Source organism: Bubalus bubalis, chromosome 14, assembly GCF_019923935.1.
Source record: "Bubalus bubalis isolate 160015118507 breed Murrah chromosome 14, NDDB_SH_1, whole genome shotgun sequence".
Classification (NCBI taxonomy): domain Eukaryota; kingdom Metazoa; phylum Chordata; class Mammalia; order Artiodactyla; family Bovidae; genus Bubalus; species Bubalus bubalis.
The window spans coordinates 24,640,122-24,659,666 of NC_059170.1; the positions used below are offsets into that span (position 1 = coordinate 24,640,122).

General features: G+C 50.1%; 1 protein-coding gene across 1 annotated transcript in view; it reads right to left on the reverse strand.

Moving 5' to 3' along the window:
- Positions 1–1,162: 1,162 nt before the first annotated feature.
- BMP7 (bone morphogenetic protein 7) overlaps positions 1,163–19,545 on the reverse strand; it is an 85,231-nt gene continuing 66,848 nt past the window's right edge. The window contains exons 4-7 of the mRNA XM_006049008.3: positions 10,872–11,069; positions 5,471–5,547; positions 3,516–3,626; positions 1,163–1,797 (exon numbers count right to left, since the gene is read on the reverse strand). Of these exons, the coding sequence (XP_006049070.1) occupies positions 1,648–1,797; positions 3,516–3,626; positions 5,471–5,547; positions 10,872–11,069 (536 nt within the window). The 3' untranslated portion in view covers positions 1,163–1,647. The remainder of the gene's footprint in view (positions 1,798–3,515; positions 3,627–5,470; positions 5,548–10,871; positions 11,070–19,545) is intronic.

Sequence of the window (19,545 nt, forward strand, 5' to 3'; positions counted from 1 at the left end):
TTGTAACAGCTATTTACAGGTTTCAGTGTACAAATGATGCTAGGGGTGTACGTGGTGTGAAAGCTTGCAGCAAGAGGGAATCTCACCAAATCCCCAGATCTGTCAACAGACAAAACAAAATGTAACAAAAACAGCGACTCTTCCCCATTGACCAGGCAGAGTGAAGGCTGCAGCCCAAGCTACTGAAGAAGAAAAAATAAAAGAAAATTAAAACAGGGCCCCGTGTTTCCAGGAACTAACTTAATCAACATGGAGAGACAGTTCTGCACTAGACCAGATCCAAGGGGCTGCAGCTGTCACCTGGATAACCCTGGTTTTTGTTCACAGACAGCCTGGTGGTCTCCAGGGCCCATGGTGCAGCTGGAGGCTGGGGACCTTCTGGCCAAGGTGAGGGAGGCATGTGCCAAGGGCCATGTCAGAAACGGTACCTTCCAGTCAGGACACTCTCAAGACAGCTTCCTCAGCCTTCCATTTGAGATGCATATCTGCACATCCTGCTCCCAGCAGACCTCCCACTGTGTCACCTTTCCCTTGCTTCCAGGGGCTGATTCTTTTGCAGGGTCCTCCCGTAGGGGTCTGCGAATGAAAATCGGTGACTACAGAGGCCCTCATCAGAGCCCAGACTCTAGGATGCTGCTATCAACAGCCAATAGAGGAGTCTGCTTGGGGGATGGATGACCCTCCTGCCCATCCACCCCTGTTAAGAGCTAGTGTGCTTCTTAAAATAGGGCTATGGTGGCCCTAACTCAGGATTGAGCTGCAAGTTTTGTCCTGACTGCTTTTCTCCTCCAACTGCCACCTCTCACTGACTTCCTACTGGGGGGAGAGCTGGAAAACCAATTCCAAGTGTCTGCCAGTACTCTACACACTTATCTTAATTTCTGCCACCAGGCACCTGGCTGAACGATGGAACCTATTTATCCTTCAAGTTCAACACACTCCCAACTCCAAGGATAAATTTTCCCTCTCCTTCACTGGACAAATCTTGGCATTGGGGTGAGTCTACATAAACAGTGGGCCTGGGCAAGCCTCAGAATGAAACTGGAATGGCACAGAAAGGGGGCCTCCACTCCCTCTGCCAGCTACAGCTTCTGTTTATGAAATCAGAGTAAACCAAGAAATGGGGATAAATTGTTTAGGAAAATATATCTGTACCATCCTAACCATTTTCATTCATTCGTTTTATTGTGACATTTATTACAGGGACTTCTGCATTCATCTTCCTCTCACATAAACAAGAGCGTGCCCACCCTTGGCCACACCCCCTTCCTCCCGCTGCTGGTGGCTGGGCTGAAGGGTGTCGTAATTACCCCTGGGAACGAGTTGGTGCACGGCTGAGACTTCACAGCCAGTGATCGGGGCCCAGCAATTTTTCTTGATATATATATATTTTTCCTGTTAGGTTTTGCCTGCAGCAGCTTGTAGGATCTTGTCTGTAGGATGCTGATGAAAATCGGATCAAAAGCCATCTGCCTCTCAAATTCCTTAACACTCCTACAGCATTATAGTTGGGGAGAGGGAATGGGAAGGCCTCACAAAATGCAGATGGTCTGCTGGCTCCTCGCCGAGGAGGTGGGAGGTGCTGGACGGTGAGAGACCCAGGATCCAGAAAAACGTGTCTCGAAAGCGTGTGACTTCCGGGAAGCGCTAGTGGCAGCCACAAGCCCGGACAACCATGTTTCTGTATTTCTTCAGGATGACGTTGGAGCTGTCATCGAAGTAGAGCACAGAGATGGCATTGAGCTGAGTCGGAGCACAGCAAGGCTTGGGCACTGTTTCCGGGTTGATGAAGTGCACCTGAAACACACCCCAAAACGGTGGTTGTGGTGAGACCTGGAGAGTCACTCCTCCCTGGCCTCCATATTCCTGTAAGGAACAGGTACTGCTTGGACAGAATCCCCACTGCTGACACTCACTGGGCACTCCTAGTTCTAAGCACTTGATGGCTAACTAACTCAGTTCTGGGGTTATCCTGGACTTACAGATGAGAGAACCAGAGCATACTGGGTCACATGGCATACAGCTAGGAAGATACTGGGGGCCGGGTCATTCTCCCTCATGAGGCTGTCCTCTTTGACATTCCAGGATGTTTGACAGCATCCCTGGGCTCCACTTCTAGAAGTCAAAGGCACTCCACCCCCACCCCTCAACTGTGACAACTAAAAATGTCTCTGGACTTGCATGCCAAGTCGCTTCAGTCGCCTCTGACTCTTTGCGACCCTTGGACTGTAGCCCACCAGGCTCTTCTGTCCATGGGATTCTCCAGGCATGAATACTGGAGTGGGTTGCTGTGCCCTCCTGCAGGGGATCTTCCTGACCCAAGGATCAAACCCATGTCTCCTGCAGCTCTTGCATTGCAGGTGGATTCTTTACTGCTGAGCCACAGAGGAAGCCAGACATTGTCAAATATTCCCTGGGAGGCAAAACTGCCCCAAGTTGAGAACCCCTGGGCCAGACAAGGGTCGGCCTGCAGGTCAAACCCTGCTCTGCCACATGTTTTTATAAATAAAGTTTTGTTGGCACGCAGCCACACCCATTCATCGCACAGCGTTTGTGGCTGCTTCTGCATTATAACAGCAGAGGTGAATAGCTGCAACAGAAACTTATGACTCTTAAAGTTAAAAATATTTACTATCTGGCTGTTTTCAGAAAAAGATTGCTGGCCTCTGGATCAGGCCTGTCCTGTCCAAGAAAAACAAATGCAAATCACAAGTGTAATTTAAAATGTTCTAGTAGCTATACTCTACAAAATGAAAAAGAAACAAGTGAAATAAATTTAAATAATATACTTTAACCCTGCATTTCAAAGCTATTATCACTTCAATATATACTTAACATAAGTCATGAATGAGATATTTTACATTTTTTTATACTAAGGCTTCAAAACTCAGTGTGTATTTTATAGTTGCAAAACATCTCAGTTGAGATTGGCCACATTCAAGTATTCAAGAGCCACATATAAAAGTGGGTACCATATTGGATGGTCCGAGTCTAGGCTATATTAGATGATTCTGCCTCAATAAACACCCTTGAATGGCTGAGCCACGAAATCAAGGCTAGGAGGCAAAGATGTGAACTCTAGGAAGGGACCAACTCTCAAGGCCGCCTCACCTGTAGGAAGCCCAGACATCGTGGAGTAGGGGATGGGGGAAGCCTAAAGAGGTGGATGCTGACTACCAGGAACAACGCAGACTGAGGCAAGGCCAGGACAACTGCCCTTAGGCACAGTGATGTTTATTTATGATACTTTTAGGAACTGTTCTAGCTGCTTTTAAAACTAGGAGAAATAAATGCACTTCAGGGTTGAAGATCATACACAATGATTATACTTATATGCTGTTAAACATACTTTTTATGGAGGAAGGGCCCAGGAAAGCAATAGGGCCCAGGGCTCCAGAAACTCATGACATGTTAGAGACCTGCTGTGGCCCCAGCTTGGAGGGACATGAGGCTGGATCTGGTGGCCCTGCTGCAGCAGCGGGCCACACCCCGGACGGTACGCAGGCCACACTCACCAGCGTCTGCACGATGGCGTGGTTGGTGGCGTTCATGTAGGAATTCAGAGGGAAGGCGCACTCCCCCTCACAGTAGTAGGCGGCATAGCCTTCGGGTGCGATGATCCAGTCCTGCGGGGAGAGATCAGAGAGCGTGAAGGGGCGTGGTCAGGTGAGGGGCGTGGTTAGAACAAAGTGAGAACTGCAGGGTCCCACCCTCCAGGCCGAAACCCTCCTCCTGTGGGCCAGATTCCGAAGCTCCCAGAGGTCAAAGGCATAGCCCACCTCCTTCTGGGCGGCTGGGGCTCCTGCAGAGGCAGAAGAGACAGGAGGCAGCCTTTCTTGGTCCAGTGCGTGAGCGCTCAATCGCTTCAGACTCTGAGACACTATGGACTGCAGCCCGCCAGGCTCCTCTGTCTATGGGACTCTCCAGACAAGAATACTGGAGTGGGTTTCCCTGCCCTCCTCCAGGGGACCTTCCCAACCTGGGGATCGAACCCGCGTCTCCTGCATCTCCTGCACTGCAGGCAGATTCTTTACCTACCCACTGAGCCAGCTGTGAAGCCCTTGTCCCAACAGACAGTAAAAATAAGGGAAAAACCAGGGGGCTGGGCTGAGCCCAGAATGGACACTGGGTCTTCACTGGAAGGTGGCACAGACAGAGGTGACCGAGGGTATCAGTCTTACCCCTGCTATGTGGTAGCACATGGGCGGTCTGTTAACAAAGCCTTCAGACCTCTCTTCACCCAGCACAGTGCCTGATACATTGTGCGACTCAACAAAGGATGCTTTGTGGTCAGGTCAACACAGAAATGGCACTCTAGCAATAACTACACCCCTCAGGGACTCAAGTGCACCTGGGGGCTCCATTCCACACTAGAACGTGAGCAACCCCTTAGACTGTGGATGGTATCCTAAGACTGAAGACAGAATCCCAGGAGGGTTCCAAGCTGTCTGTGTGCACAAGAGCCCTGAGAGCGTATCTGGGAACACTATCCTCTGGGAAGAATCTGGACCCTCCTACGGAAATACAGGCTCTGTGAGGGGAGAACAACAAAACCAATGGCCCTGGTAATTTCATGACAACACCCTTTCCAGGGATATTTGGGCTTCATGAAGGCAGGCACCTTGCTATGCCCAAAGCTGCATCTCCAATGCCTAGAAAAGGGCCCAGGAGGTCATAGAAACTCATCAACAGTTGAGATACTCTTTTTCTAGAATTCATCCCTTGCCCTTTGCCCTGCTTCAGCTAAATGGTTCCAGAGGGGGTCAGCCATGGTCCTAGGACATGATCCCAGTCCTACAATACCTGATTGGTTCAGGAACAAGCACCTAGCCTAAGCTGGGCCAATCAGCCCCTTCCCTGGGAATCTGAAGCACAGATGGGGGAAGGAGGGGCAGACAGATACCACAGAGGGTGGGGGCCCGCCCTCCAGGTGGCTGGATTCCAGCACATGGACTTGGCCATATCTGAGGGAAGCAGCCAGTGCAGGGTGCCAATGGGGTTCACGTGGAGAATGAGGTTCACAGTCCACAGTGTTTGGGCTTCTGGTTCTAGCCTGAGTCTCTAGCAGAAACCAGGTTTCTGCTCCTGGGTTTCATGAGGCATCCCTGCAGCCTCTAGTTAGGACATGAGGCTTCCCAGGTGGCTCAGTGGTAAAGAATCAACCTGTCAATGCAGGAGACGCAGGTTCGATCCCTGGTCAGGAAGATCCCCTGGAGGAGGAAATGGCAACCCACTCCAGTATTCTTGCGTGGGAAATCCCATGGACAGAGGAGCCTGAAGGGCTACAATTCCATGGGGGTTCAAAAGAGTTGGACACGACTTAACCACTAAACAGCTGGAATCTCAAGAGATGAGAACCACGGCTCACTGCACATAGGGGACCCAGTCCCACCGCCATGGTGGGGAGCACAGGGAAGCCCATCCCAGAGGTTCCCGACACCGAGGCAGACCCAGCCACCCTCCCCCTTACCTGCCAGCCCAGGTCCCGGAAGCTGACGTATAGCTCGTGCTTCTTACATGCCTGCCTCTGGTCGCTGCTGCTGTTTTCTGCAGTGATGGGGAGCAGAGGTGAAGTACCATGGGGAGGAAGAGGAAACACACACATTAATGCTTCCTCAGTCTAAGGCAATGGCACCCCACTCCGGTACTCTTGCCTGGAAAATCTCACAGATGGAGGAGCCTGGTAGGCTGCAGTCCATGGGGTTGCTAAGAGTCGGACACGACTGAGTAACTTCACTTTCACTTTTCACTTTCATGCATTGGAGAAGGAAATGGCAACCCACTCCAGTGTTCTTGCCTGGAGAATCCCAGGGATGGGGGAACCTGATGGGCTGCTGTCTATTGGGTTGCACAGAGTCAGACACGACTGAAGCGATTTAGCAGCAGCAGCAGCAGTCTAAGGCAGTGGTGTGACCCCAAGCAAACTTTGGGAGCTGGACACAAAAGGTCATTCAAGCATCTGTAGCCTCAAAACTCATTTCTACCCCCTGAAAATGGCCTCCATAGCCTCCATCTCTCACACAGTCTTAGTTCACAGCTATCCCTGGATCCTCCTGTGCACGCTGTTTTCTCTGGTTTGGTTGCTGATGTCTGCCCAGATTCCATGTGGGAATCCATGTCCATCTGCATCCCGTCATGCCTGAATGGGGGCATCATGCCTGAATGGGGGTGTCATGCCTGAATGGGGGCGGGGTAGGGGGTGTGCTGCTTCCGCTCAGCCTCACCTTGAGATGCTCAGCCCCATGGAGGGAGGCAGGAGGAGGCACAGACAGGGCCCGGGACAAAGCCCCCATCACCGAGAAGACATGAGAGGGCAAAAAGTCAAGTCCCATTGACCTTTCAGAAAAACACAACACTGAGGTTTCTCTGCGGAACGAAAATTATGCACTGGGGTTTTCCAGAAGTATGTAGAGTTGGTAGGAATTTGGGGTTTGGAACTGAGCACTTGTAAACATGCAGGAATATCTGTTTCTCTGTCTCTCTCCTTTTGTCTATCTCTTTCTCTGTCTCCCTTTCTCTCTGACACAAACACACACTCTGCTGCCGCTGCACAATCTTCCCTGTACCCAGGAGCAAGAGGGATTCATTTTTTTTTTCTTAACCACAATCTCTCTCTCTTCCATCTAAAATTTCCCATGGGCTTTCTATTGGCTTTTTTGAATATTCCTAATTTTACACACACCTTTATATCTAGGGTTGAGAGAAGACATTTTCAAAAATGTACAAACCAGTGAGGAAATGACAATTGATTATGACAGAATGGCCTATAAGTTTCTAGGAGGGAGGGATCCTGGTCCCTAGGAAACACTCAGAACCAGCGAGATGATCCCAATGAGGGGGGCAGGGAGCACCGGCCTTCGGGTGTCTCAGGCCCTTATTACTTGGTGCCCAGTATGTCATTCATTCATTCATTTGTTTGTTTGTTCATTCACACAAATTGTTACCGAGCATCTATGGGTTTGCAGATACTGGTTTGGGCACTGGAGCTTCAAGTGTGAATGAAGCATCGAGGGGCTTATCTTCCAGCAAGGGAGGCAGACGATAACCAAATGAGTAAACACCGATTACGTTGCATCTAGACGAGCATCAAGGAGGAACTAAGGGAGGAGAGGAGGACAGGAGCAATGTGCCGGGGGCTCTGTGCTGTGGGTGCTAACCAAGGGCCTTCAGAGAAAGTGGTGCTTGTGTAAGAACCAAAGGAAGTGAGATGGTGGGCCGGGTAGGAATTCCAGGATAAGGACAGGGTGGGATGGAGAGGAGGGTTAGAAGTCAGCAATAACCAGGACAGAAGTGGTGGTGGGCAGAAGGACGGGAATGAGGCGGCGATGCTGGGGTCGGTGGTTGGCGGCGAGGAGGGGAAAGGTCTGCACTGAGCTCCATCGCTGGGGGTGAGGGAGGTTAGGGAGGATGGAGCAGGAATGGGAGTCCTGGGCTCCTCTTCCTCACCTCAGGACCTAACCTGAGGGCTGAAAGAGAGTGAGAACACCAGCTATGAGGGTAGCAGGGCTGCTGAGGGCCTGGTGGTCATTCATATGCAAAGATCAAGGCCAAGGGACCCCTCAGAGGGGAACCGAGCAACCTCCTGGACCATTCGCACTGTGCCATCTGGAAGGCACAGACACAGTGGAAATCCAGGAAGGCCTCCATCACTGTGACCACGCCTGTAACCCCAGGCAGCAACTTCACAAGGCTTCTTCCCCTCCTTCCCTGTAGACAGGTGGAAGGGAGAGGGGAGAGACAGGAGCAACCTCAGCTGTGATGCTGTGTGAAGGAGCCTGAACAAGACAAAGGTCTGAGCACGTTAGCCTGGGCCAGGGGTGTGGCAAAGAAGCTGTGTGTTGAGAACTAACATTGCTGGTTGTTTGGTGCCCTGAGTAAAGAAGAATCTGAAGGTACGTGCAGGCTCACTGAGAAGAAAGTGCCTTAATTGATTAGCAATGTCTAATCAATTACGAGTAGGGGCCTCAGTGCCAGTTTCCCCAACCCTGAAAACAAGGCAATGATATTTGGCTTAATGTTGAAGCCCAAGGCCCCACACGCCAAGGCCAAGAGCAGCTCCTGAAGCTAGCTGTGGGCATGTCAGTATGGGCTGGGCCCTGACTCTGCCCTCAGGGACCCCAGACACCTGGCTCCTCCAGGCTCCCCTGGAACACAGCTGCCCTGGGAGGAAGTGGTCAGAGCTATTTCACTCTGACCTCTTCTTAACAGAAAGACAAGGAAAAGGAGAAGAGATGCTCAAAAAGTGGACTCCCAGCTGGCCTGCCCTCCTGCCCTGCCCCACCCGCCCCCAGCAGAAGCGGGCAGGCAAGCAGGAGCTGCTTCATCCACCTCCGCAAGCCCCGCCTGAGCAGCTGCCTGGACTCAGCTCCCACCCCCACGGGTCATCTGGTGAAGATGGCTAATGACCAGGGGAGGGTCCAAATGGGGGTGGGAGAAGGAAGCGGAAGGGAAGTGAGGATCCCAGCTTCTCACCCCAAACCACACAGTCTGAAGAGCAGTTGAAGGCCTTTGGGGGGCAAGGCATGTCGGCAGAACATGTCCAGTCCCTCCAGCACACACAGGGCTCCCATGGGAGAGAGGCTTCTACTCGTGTGCCCCTGCGGCAGGATTCTTAGCCCATCACGGGAGGTGTGTGTGTGCTCAGGTGGTCGGTCGTGTCTGACTCTTTGTGATCCCATGGACGCAGGCCCACCATGCTCCTCTGTCCATGGGAATTTTCCAGGCAAGAATACTGGAAGGGGTTGTCATTTCCTCCTCCAGGGGATCTTCCTGACCCAGGGATTGAACCCATGTCTCCTGCATTGGCAGGCAGATTCCTTACCACTGTACCATCTGGGAAGCCATTATGGGAGGAGGTAAAGCACTTTCAATGGGCATGTGCAGGCAAACACGCCCTCTGAGATTCTGGTTTTTTAAGACTGTGGTGGGGCCCAGGCTTTGGTATTTTTTTTTTTTTAATTAAACTTCCAGGCAGGATTTAAGTGAACTTCAAACAGGACCAGGAAGTAGAACTCTAGAGCAAGAAAGCAGATCCTAGCCAAGGTAGAAAAGCTGTCATGTGTGGTAGTGAGGGCCCCGTCCTGGGGGTTATGTAAGTGGAGACGATGGCGGTTTGGTAAGGATGTGGTGGGGGAAGCTGGGTGTGCAATTCTAAGACTTTGAGGGCAGTCCCTCCCCTTTCATTGCGTTGGTTAGACCATTACACCTGTACATGGGAGACATGGGAGATTTTGCAAGGCTGACATTTGCCAGCACTTCCTGCCTGCCTGACATGGAAAAGCCTCTAACAAGTCTCCCTACGCTGATCCTCCCCAAGTGCCCCACCCTGCTCCCCACCATTCTCAGAGCAGCCAGAATGAGCTGCTTATCAACCCCACCCCACATCACAGCTTGAAACCCTGCAAAGGCCTCCAAATTTGCTTTGGATGAAATTCAAACTCACGATGTGGCTCCCAAGAGGACACTTGACTCTGCTTACTCCCCAGCCGCACCCTCCCTGTCCCAGCCACGTGGCCTGCCCTCCACTGCCCGCCAAAGCTGTCATGAAATCTCCCTTCACTTGTGCGTCCCACTGTCTGGAGTGCTGGTCTCCAGCCCACCCAGCCTCACCTTGGGGGCACCAGCTTGCCCCTGAAGAAGTCTCCTCTGAACCATCCCCTAAAGGGTCCCTCGTCACCATCTCCTGGCTCCCAGGGCTGTGATCAGTATGCCTGTAAGTGACAGCCCCCTTTTGCCCACCTTGCATGAACTGTGGGCCATGGCTGGGCTTTCGCTGTTGAACCCCAACCCCCAAGAACCTGGCATAGAGCATGCTTAAAATACAAATGAAGAGATTTTGTTGCTTTTTTAATTTGGGGGATCAGATTTCACTTGAGCAGCCTAAAAAAGAGTGGATGCACCTGCCAGAAAAGAATTCTTACAAAATCTCTGCACACAAACTCTGGAACCACACAAACTCACTGGAGTCCATCTGGCAGGGCGCCCTGCTCTTAAAAAACATCACCAATCACAGTAACTGTATTTTTGCTTTTCCCTGAAAAGGAAAATGAACAGCAATTTCAAAATTCTGGAAATGACCTTCCAGGTAAGGCAGAAGAAGCTATTGACAATATATGTGGATCTGAGGGTGGGGGCTGCTCTGCCACAGCCCCTCACCCTTCTAAACACCCCCACGCTCCTTTCCACATTTCCTCCCACCAACCCCAGGCCTTTTCCAGCTCATGATGAATCCAGAGCTGGGAAGGCTCTACAAGAAAATCTTACCACCCATGTTCTGCTGCTGCTGCTAAGTCGCTTCAGTCGTGTCCGACTCTGTGCGACCCCATAGACTAGCAGCCCACGAGGCTCCCCCGTCCCTGGGATTCTCTAGGCAAGAACACTGGAGTGGGTTGCCATTTCCTTCTCCAATGCACAAACCCATGTTCAGCAAGTGTTAAAGTTTGCCATGAGTTTCAAATGCATTTCACTTGAAGAAATAAAATGAAAGATACAGCAACTTCCCTTCACTTTTTCTCCCTGCCTTCCTCAGGACAATGGGGTGAAGTCTTCCCTCTGTGTATGTTTTCATAGTTCTCCTTTATTTATTTGTAGCTCTTGTTTTGTTTGTTTAGAAATTTCACATGATTTGGCATCCTGTGATACTCATGTTCTGCTACTTGCATTTGAAATGAATTTATGAGACAATTTACACAATGAAGATGGTGAGCTCTGGACAGGAAGGGATTCTGTGGGTGGTGCTTCCTGCTGCATGGGTTCCAGAACCATCTGTGGAGCACATGCATGGATGTTGAGCCACCCCCAGCTGAAGTCCTGCAGGGGGCTCCCTGTGGGCTCTTGGGGGTCCGTGGAGTAAATCCCCCACCCCGGTGTACCTGCGACATTGGCCACCCGCAGGGCTTCCTGGTTCTTGGGCGTCTTGGAGCGATTCTGGCTGCGCTGCTTGCCCCCCGTGGAGCGGGTGCTGCGGAGGTGGACTTCGGTGGCCTTGAAGAAGGCCACCATGAAGGGCTGCTTGTTCTGGGGCCCCTGCCGCCCGATCAGGCCCGCCAACTTGGGGTTGATGCTCTGTCCTATATGGGAAGCAGTCAAATGCACAGAACAGGTGGTTAGTGGGAAGGGCTGAACAGATATCACGTTAGCGAACCTCACAATGTCCATCCATGTACTTGCCACTCCTCCATCACCAGCATGGCCTCAGCTCTGACTCTACACCGGGTTGTCCTAGGAACTTGGAACACAGTGGGAACACACAGAGAGAACTCCCTGGCCTCTGGGCGTGCAAACTGGTGGGGAAGGCAGACAGGAATCATGCAGGGCAGGGAGCCTGTGGTGATGTGTGCGCGGAGACAAACGGAGCCGGGAGGGGTGTGACACAGTGTGACTCAGCGGCTCCTGACTGAAACCCCCACCTGACGCCCAAGGGAAGAGGGGAGGGGTAGGTGGGCAGGCAGTGGAACCTCTGAGTCCTAGTCTGACACCCCATCCCTCTTCACCTGGGCCCAGCCACATCTGGAATCAACTTCACCAGCAGGACAGACAGCCTTGGAGGCAGGACAGGCTCTGGCCCTAGGCCTACCTTCCTGGGTTCACATTCGGCATCTGCCATTCGACACACAGATGCTCCCAGCAGACCTCTGCACACTGGAAGTGCTCATTAGATTAGATGCTAGCTCAGGACAGTGGTCTAGGAGATCAGACAAGCGACATGAGGGCAGAGCCCAGGGGCCCTGTCTCCATCTGAGAGGTCTGGGGAATGCAACAGAGGCTGTGCACAAGCACTGCTCGGTGGCAAAGAATCTGAAGGAAGCCAGAACAAGAGGAAGAGGGATGCCAAGAGAATTGGCAACCCCGGATACTGGGTGAGAAGGCGGGTGAGGCAGTCAGGGTGTTCTGTGCTCTGAGGGTGGGTCCAGTGTGATGGGGGCTAAGAACAGGCTACCAGCTGCAGCAACAATGAAGACATTGGTCAATACATATTTAACTCATTATTGAGACGTATTAAAACGTGTTGTTACTCCAATGTTAACTGATCAGAGACATCTCAGTATTCACTTACATAACAAATTGCCAGTCACAAGTGTTAATTTCTGCAGAAGTTTCCCCCGGTCAATAACTACTACCATGCCCAGTGGTGATAAGTATTCCAAAGGAAGATAAAACAAGAAGACAAAACAGCTCAGAGAGGCTGAAAACTTGCCCAAGGACAATGAGCTTAGAAGTGAGGGAGCTGAATTTGAAACCAGGGCAGGCTGCTTAATCATGACAGATATGGTCCCTGCAAGTTTGGTGAAAGGGGTTGGAGGCCAGTGAAGGCACTGGGCCCAGTCACTCTGGAATCAACGTTCCTTGGTGCTCTCCAGACAGGCCAGATGTCCACAAACCCAGACGCCCAAGGACCAGCTCAGCATCAGGGGCATTTGCTTTAGCTGTATTACAGCAAATGTTCAAAACAGCTCCCCCACCCACCACTACTTCACCTTAGTCCCTCTTAACGCCAGCTTTCCTGCATTCTTTAGCAGGGTTTCCTCGAGTTCACGCATCTATAATTTGAATGATTCTATAAAAGAAACCATTAAAGTCGAGCCCCTAGGAACTGTGCACCACCCCCCTCCCCCTGGAAGGCTGTTAGGGCAAAATAAAAATGCCTCCCTGAAAACCTGATGCTGTTTCAGATCCACTAAATGCAGCCACTGTACCTCTGAGGGAGGGTGTCTGGCTCGCTTTGGCCACTGGCAGTACAGCCAGGTCCAGGGTCCCACAGCCTCAGCTGAGAAATGGGCAGACAGAGGGAAGACGGTCTCCAGGTGGCTGAAACCTACATCTGCTGGTGACCAGCCCATGAGGAAGCTGCATGCTGGGGCCTCTATTTCCTCATCTGTGAAACAGGGGCAATGCCAATTGTCTCATCCATGCCCTCTCTCCCCACCCCATTTCTTGCTACTCAACTCAATTTTTATTTAGGCAGCTGTGCCTTAAACTCACTCCAGCCTGGCCATAGCGGGCGGGGCCTGTATTCTAATACTCAGCAACCAACCCTCCAACTATAGTGATTGATTCAAGTGAACCCATTGAGCCAATGAATGGAAGTTTCCAAGTGTAGGGTTCAGAGCAACCTTCTCTGTCCCTGGACAGCATTGAGGGAGGAAGGAGAGCCCAGAAACAGCCACCATCTGGCAACCATAGGTGGACTACATCACCAAATGGGGCTGGGCTGGTGGAAGGAAGAGCAGAGAGAACAACAGACACGTGATTTCTGGTGCTATCACTGAGCCACTGGATCAAACCAGTTTTAAAGCTGGCCGGATTCTTGCCCCAATCACCCAAATGAATAAACCTCTTTGTTTAGTCCGAGTTGCCATCTTAGGGTTTTTCTTAGCCCCTTTACTTAGAGGCTTGGGAACTAGAGAATGGGGTAGCAAGTTATCTTGGGCCTGGCGGACCACAGGCACTCAGAGGGTGGGTATGGACTATTCCCCTTCTGTCACCAAATATGAGAAAAGATTAAGGCTTGAAAGGTAGAAACTGTGTCACCACAAAAGACATTCAGCTTTAAAAGCAGGAGTATGGAAAACCACAGTGAAATGTCACTTTGCTCCCACTAAGATGGCTAAATAAAGGCAGACAAAAAACAAATACTGGTGAGGATGTGGAGAGAGTAGAACCTTCCTATGCTGCTGTTGGGGTTATAAAAATGTTGCAGGTATTTCTGAAAAACAGTTTGGCAGTTCCTCAAAAAGTTATACACAGAGTTCTCATATAACCCAGCAATTCCACCCCTAAGTATACACCCAAGAGAACTAAAGACATAGGTTCACAAGTGTTCACAGCAGCATTATTCATAACAGCCAGAATGTGGAAACAACCCAAATGTCCATTAGCTAATGAATGGATAAATAAAAGGTGGTGTATCCATACAAAGGAATATTATTCTCCATTAAAAAAAATGAAGTACGGATCCATGTTACAGCATGGATGACCTTTGAAAACGCTGTGCTACATGAAAGAAACCAGTCACTAAACATCACATACTATATGGTTTCATTCATATGAAACGTCCAGAATAGGTAAATCCATAGAAACAGAAAGTAAATTTATGGTTTCCAGGAGCCTGGGGAAGGAAGGGCATGCAGTGAGTGCTAATGGACAGGAAGTCACTTCTGGGGAAGACCACCAGACAGCAATGACTATACGAGAAGGTGAGTGTACTAAAAACCACTAGATGGTGAATTCCACGTTCTGTGAGTTATAAGTTAGTTTTTTAAAGTACAAAAAAGAAAAAAAAAGGACAAGGACTTCCCTGGTGGTCCAGTGGTAAAGAACCCGCCTGCCAATGCAGGGGAAACTGGTTTGATCCTTGGTCCGGGAATATCTCACACCCCTCAGAGCAGCTAAGCCCATGTCACAACTACCGAAGCCACCTTGCTCTATAGCCCGTGCTCTGCAACAAGAAAAGCCACTGCAATGAGAAGCCCCGGCACCAAAACGAACAGTAGCCCCCACTTGCCACAACTCGAGAAAGCCTGCACGCAGCAGGTCAAAAATAAAGAATACATAAATTAATTCTTTAATTTAAAAAAAAAAACAGGGGTAGGAATGATCCATCCACTGAATGCTGGGAGACAGTTTTTGTTAATAAATAGTATAAGGATGCCTATCACAGTGCCTGACACTCATGGATTTAATGACCATTTATTAAATGAACAAATAAATGCCTTCCATGCCAACAGCGGATGGAGCACTCAGAGTCCATCCAACCCTCTACTTGGGCCCACAGAACAGATACCATGATGTCACTTTATAAAGAGAAGAAAGGTTACACTATGAAGGCCTTGCAACAGGTCAGTGGTGGAGTCAGGATTTGAACCCTGTTCTGTTGGAGCCAAAGGTCAAGTTCTCAGCTGTGACATCAGCATGTCAAATACAGAGCTGCAGATACCCCAGTCTCCCTCCCGGGCTGCCCTGTGTGCTAAAAAGACGTCAAGGTTCCCTAACACAGGGTGGAGGCTGACGTGAGCTTAGAGGCCCCCTTCACTCAGGGCCACACCTCAAAGAGCCACCCAGGGGTGGGGGAGGAGACAGCTCTCTCCCAGACTCGTCTTCTCCCTGGTGTTCCTTGAAACATCAACTATGTGACCCTGGTAATTGGGAAGAATGTGGAATGAAGGACTCCGAACTGGGTCCGTCCCCTGGCTTCCTCTTGGGGTTGTCGTTGTTCAGTCGCTAAGTCAATGTCTGACTCTTTGTGACCCCATGGTCTGCAGCATGCCAGACTCCCCTGTCCTTCACTATCTTTTGGAGTTTGATCTATCTATTGAGTCAGTGATGCTGCCTAACCATCTTATTCTCTGTCACACCCTTCTGGTTTTGCCTTCAATCTTTCCCAGCATCAGGGTCTTTTCCAATGAGTCAGCTCTTCACCTCAGGTAGCCAAAGTATTGGAGCTTCAGTATCTGGCCTTCCAATAAATATTCAGGGTTGATTTCCTTTAGGAGTGACTGTTTTGATCTCTTTCTTGTTTAAGCAACTCTCAAGAGTCTTCTCCAGCACTGTGGTTCAAAAGTACCAATTCTTCAGCACTCAGCCTTCTTTATGGTCCAACTCTCACACTGGGACATGATTACTAGAAAAACCGAACATTTGACTATATGGATCTTTGTCGTCAAAGTGGTGTCTCTGCTTCTTAATATGCTGTCTAGGTTTGTCATAGCTTTTCTTCCTGTTAGGGTGGGAGGTTATGAAAACACTACCTAGTGATATGCTGTCCTTGCTGTTTCACAAAAAAACTGGTTTGGGGGCAACGTACTGTGGACATCTTTCCTTGTAAATGAAATGCATGTTGACCTCATCTCTTGTGGCTGCTGAGGGGTCCTGCATCTGCAAATCCCTTTGCCTTGTCCTCTTCTGTCCCAGGTTTGAACAAACAACTTGCTTATTCATTTAGTGGTTCAATCAACGATTCATGGAGCCCCCACTGTGTGCCAGGTACTGTGCTGTGCTGATGCTGGGCATAGCACCAAGCAAGGTGGCAGCCCCCACGAGCTGAGCAGAGAGGGAAATGCGCTCAGGGACGAGCGGGGACTGGTCAGCGGTGAGTCACATGAGGTCTTAGTGGGGGCTTGGGATCATGTTCTAGGTGTGACAGCAGCCCCAGAGGATGTGGCAGGGCCAGAGTTCTGGGGCAAGAGGCCCACTGGGGCTGGTGTGTGGGGAGCAGATAGAGTGGGGAGAGGGGAAGCCAAGTGGGGGTCCAGAAACAAGCCCCCACCCACCATGCCCTCCCCTGGACCCCCATAGTGCTCAGGGAAGCCTCTCTGGGCCCTGAACACAGATTGTCCTCCTACAAATAATCAATAACTCAGGGCAGGGATGGTCCTCTGCACCCACTGTTCCCACACAGGCCAGAGCTCTCAGACAGGACCCAAAGCACGTTTCACCAAAACTCTGGCCCACAGGCAGGAGAGATCAGAGGCAGGACTGGTCACCAGCCCTCAGGCTGCCTGTCTGCAGGCAGCTAGATCCTGACCAGTAGGCCACCTGTGGTGGTGTCATACTTAAGCACGTCGTACTGAGCCCACCCAGCATTTACATGTTGAAACTTTTACCTTTTACTGCATTTTACAGTGTGTGAAAAAACCCTAGTCCAGTTAAAGGGATTTTCCAAAATTCATACCCCAAAGTTTGCTAAGTCTGTAATTCCGTAAATAGTTTGAGCCTTTCCTTCTAGTCTTTTCTCTTGTTACCCATGCACATATTTGATAAAGTTGGAATCATACTTTGGGGGAAAAAAAGCATGTTCACCAAGAAGGTGATCACAAATACAGCCGCCTCTCTATCCAGCACTGGGCATTTGGGCTGATGGTTCTCTGGGGCACTGTGGTGGGCATTGTAGGCTGTGTTAGCAGCATACTTGGCTGTTCCCAAAATGCATCCCCGACATGTTTGCAGACCTGGCCACGTGTCCCCTGGGAGGCAAAATGTCCCAGATTGAGAGCCAGCAGTTATGTATACCCTCCCAAAAGTAAGTCAGGCAACACAGACATGCCAGAGGGAAGTCACTGTGGTCAAATTTTTTGATGTGAAACCCAGAGACGATGTGATGCTTTGTTAAAGCAGGACAACTGGATGAGGGGGTACAGCAAGGAGTGCCAACCAGCCACCTAAACAATCCACTCATCTATTTACAAATATCCCTGGCGCCCACATGTCCCGAGCCCAGCACGGCTCTGTGCCCGGGGGTGGAGGGGTGTTCCGACAGGGACAAGACAGGTCTAGGCTCTCATGAGGCCGACAGAAGGAAGGGCTGCCAAGTGACAGGCAGAACATGATACGGTGTGATTCCACAAGGGAGCAAAGAAAGTTAAAGCATATACCAACATATGTGGATATGTACATACATAAAGTTTATTTTTGTTTTAATATCCCCACAAAGGGCAGAGAAAGGTTATATTGGGGGAGAGGACGCGTGGGTTGGCTGGGAGAGGAATTCCTTTTCATTTTATGATGTTACAATATATGGGCTTCACTTAGCACTTGCAAGTATTTGTTTTATTTGTCTCTAAATATCCAGGGCAAACCACACTGAATAGAGAGCCAAGCCAAACGTATTAGGCAGAGGGATTGAGCTGGGTGACATTCATCTAGGCAAAAGAGACACGTCTGATTTTAACATAGGTCTGTATCTTTGGGAAAGATGAAAAGGATTTATATTCTAGACAAGTGTTAGTGCTCGTGCTCCATCACACAGGGGTGTCCAACTCTTTGGACCCCAGAGACTGTAGCCTGCCAGGCTCTTCTGCCCATGGGATTTTTCAGGCAAGAATACTGGACTGGGTTGCCACTTCCTCCTCCAGAGGATCTTCCCGACCCAGGGATCAAATCTATGTTTGCTGCATCGACAGGTGAATTCTTTACTACTGAGCCACCTAGTAAGCCCTAGATAAGAGTTAATAGGTTTAAAAAAAAAAAAAAATCCTGAAGATTTGCCCAAGGATGGGGGTTATCAGATTTTGCAAATAAAAGTACAAGATGCTCAGTTAAATTTGAATTTCAGATAAATGAATAATGTTTGCAATACATGGGACATACTTATATTATGCAGTGATTTGTTGTTTATCTGAAATTCACATTCAACCAGGCCATTCACATTGAACAACCATCTGTGTTTTATCCGCCAAGACATGCTCCTTTAGTCAAGATAGAAAGCCTTTCCCGGCATGTGATAGTGACTGACTCCGCCACAGACTATAACAACCACAGTGGGGAGGCCTCCCACCCACCCAACAGGTAGGTAACAACTCTGCCGATTGCTGATTTCTTCATCCTTAGAAGAATTCATGGCTTGCCTGTCTATGGGGTATTCTGTTTCTCCCTCTTGACTTTTCTTAAATTTTTGTTTTCAAATTAATGTATAGGCTCCAACATTTTGGCCACCTGATGTGAAGAGCCAACTCATTGGAAAAGACCCTGATGCTGGGAAAGGTTGAGGGCAGGAGGAGAAGGGGGCAACAGAGGGTGAGATAGTTGGATGGCATCACCGACTCAATGGACATGAGTTTGAGCAAATGCTGGGAGATGGTAAAGGACAGGGAAGGCTGATGTACTACAGTCCATGGGGTTGCAAAGAGTCGGACGTGACTGAGTGACTGAACAACAAAAATCGACCTTCTTTTGGTAAACAGATCTGTTTTAATGTGTGTATGGGTTCATCTCAGCATCACTTCTATCAGGATACAGGGCACTGCCCACACCCCAAAGAATCCCCTTGTGCTGCTTAATCTCAGGGCATCCAACCAGGGTTGAGCCTGCCCCGTCCAGGGGACAGTGGCAGTTCTTACAACTTGGGGCAAAGGATGCTGCTGGCATGGAGTGGGTGGAGGCCAGAGATGCTGCTAAACATCCGACAGCACAGAGGACAGCCCCACCCCAAAAAACACACAGAAAATGCCAACAGTGCCAAGGAGGAGAAAGCCTGCTTTCTTGTCACTCCCTTCCCTGACTCCCAGACTCTAGCGATGACTGACCTTTTTGCATCCTTACAGGTTTGCACTTTCTAGACATTTCATATACAGGCACACCTAGTTTTCTGTGTCAGCTTATTTCAACCCACGTGTCTCTGAGATGCTCTCATGGTGCCATGAGTTTCACGGTCCATAGTGTGGATGTATGAAGTCTGGTGATGCATCAGCAGCTGAAGGACACGTAGGCTGTTTCCAGCGTGGGCGAGCATAAGCGTCATGAGATGTTTCCGGACAGGTTTTGTGTGGACCTACATTTTCATTTCTGTGATGTGAAGCAGAGGTGCAATCCTTCGTGTTGCCCATTCCCCACACTCTTTGCACACTCTCAGAGTCCATCAGGGCTGGCATCATCCCGCCTGCCATCTGGAGAGGCCAGGGAGGCTACAGAGCGGCTCTGCTTCCCTGGCAGGGCTGGGTCCACTGCTAACACTAACCAGGGATGGCCAACTAAAGTCCATGGGCCAAATCCAGCCCTCTGCATCTTTTTGCAAATACAGTTTTGTTGGAACAAAGCCTTGCACATCCATGC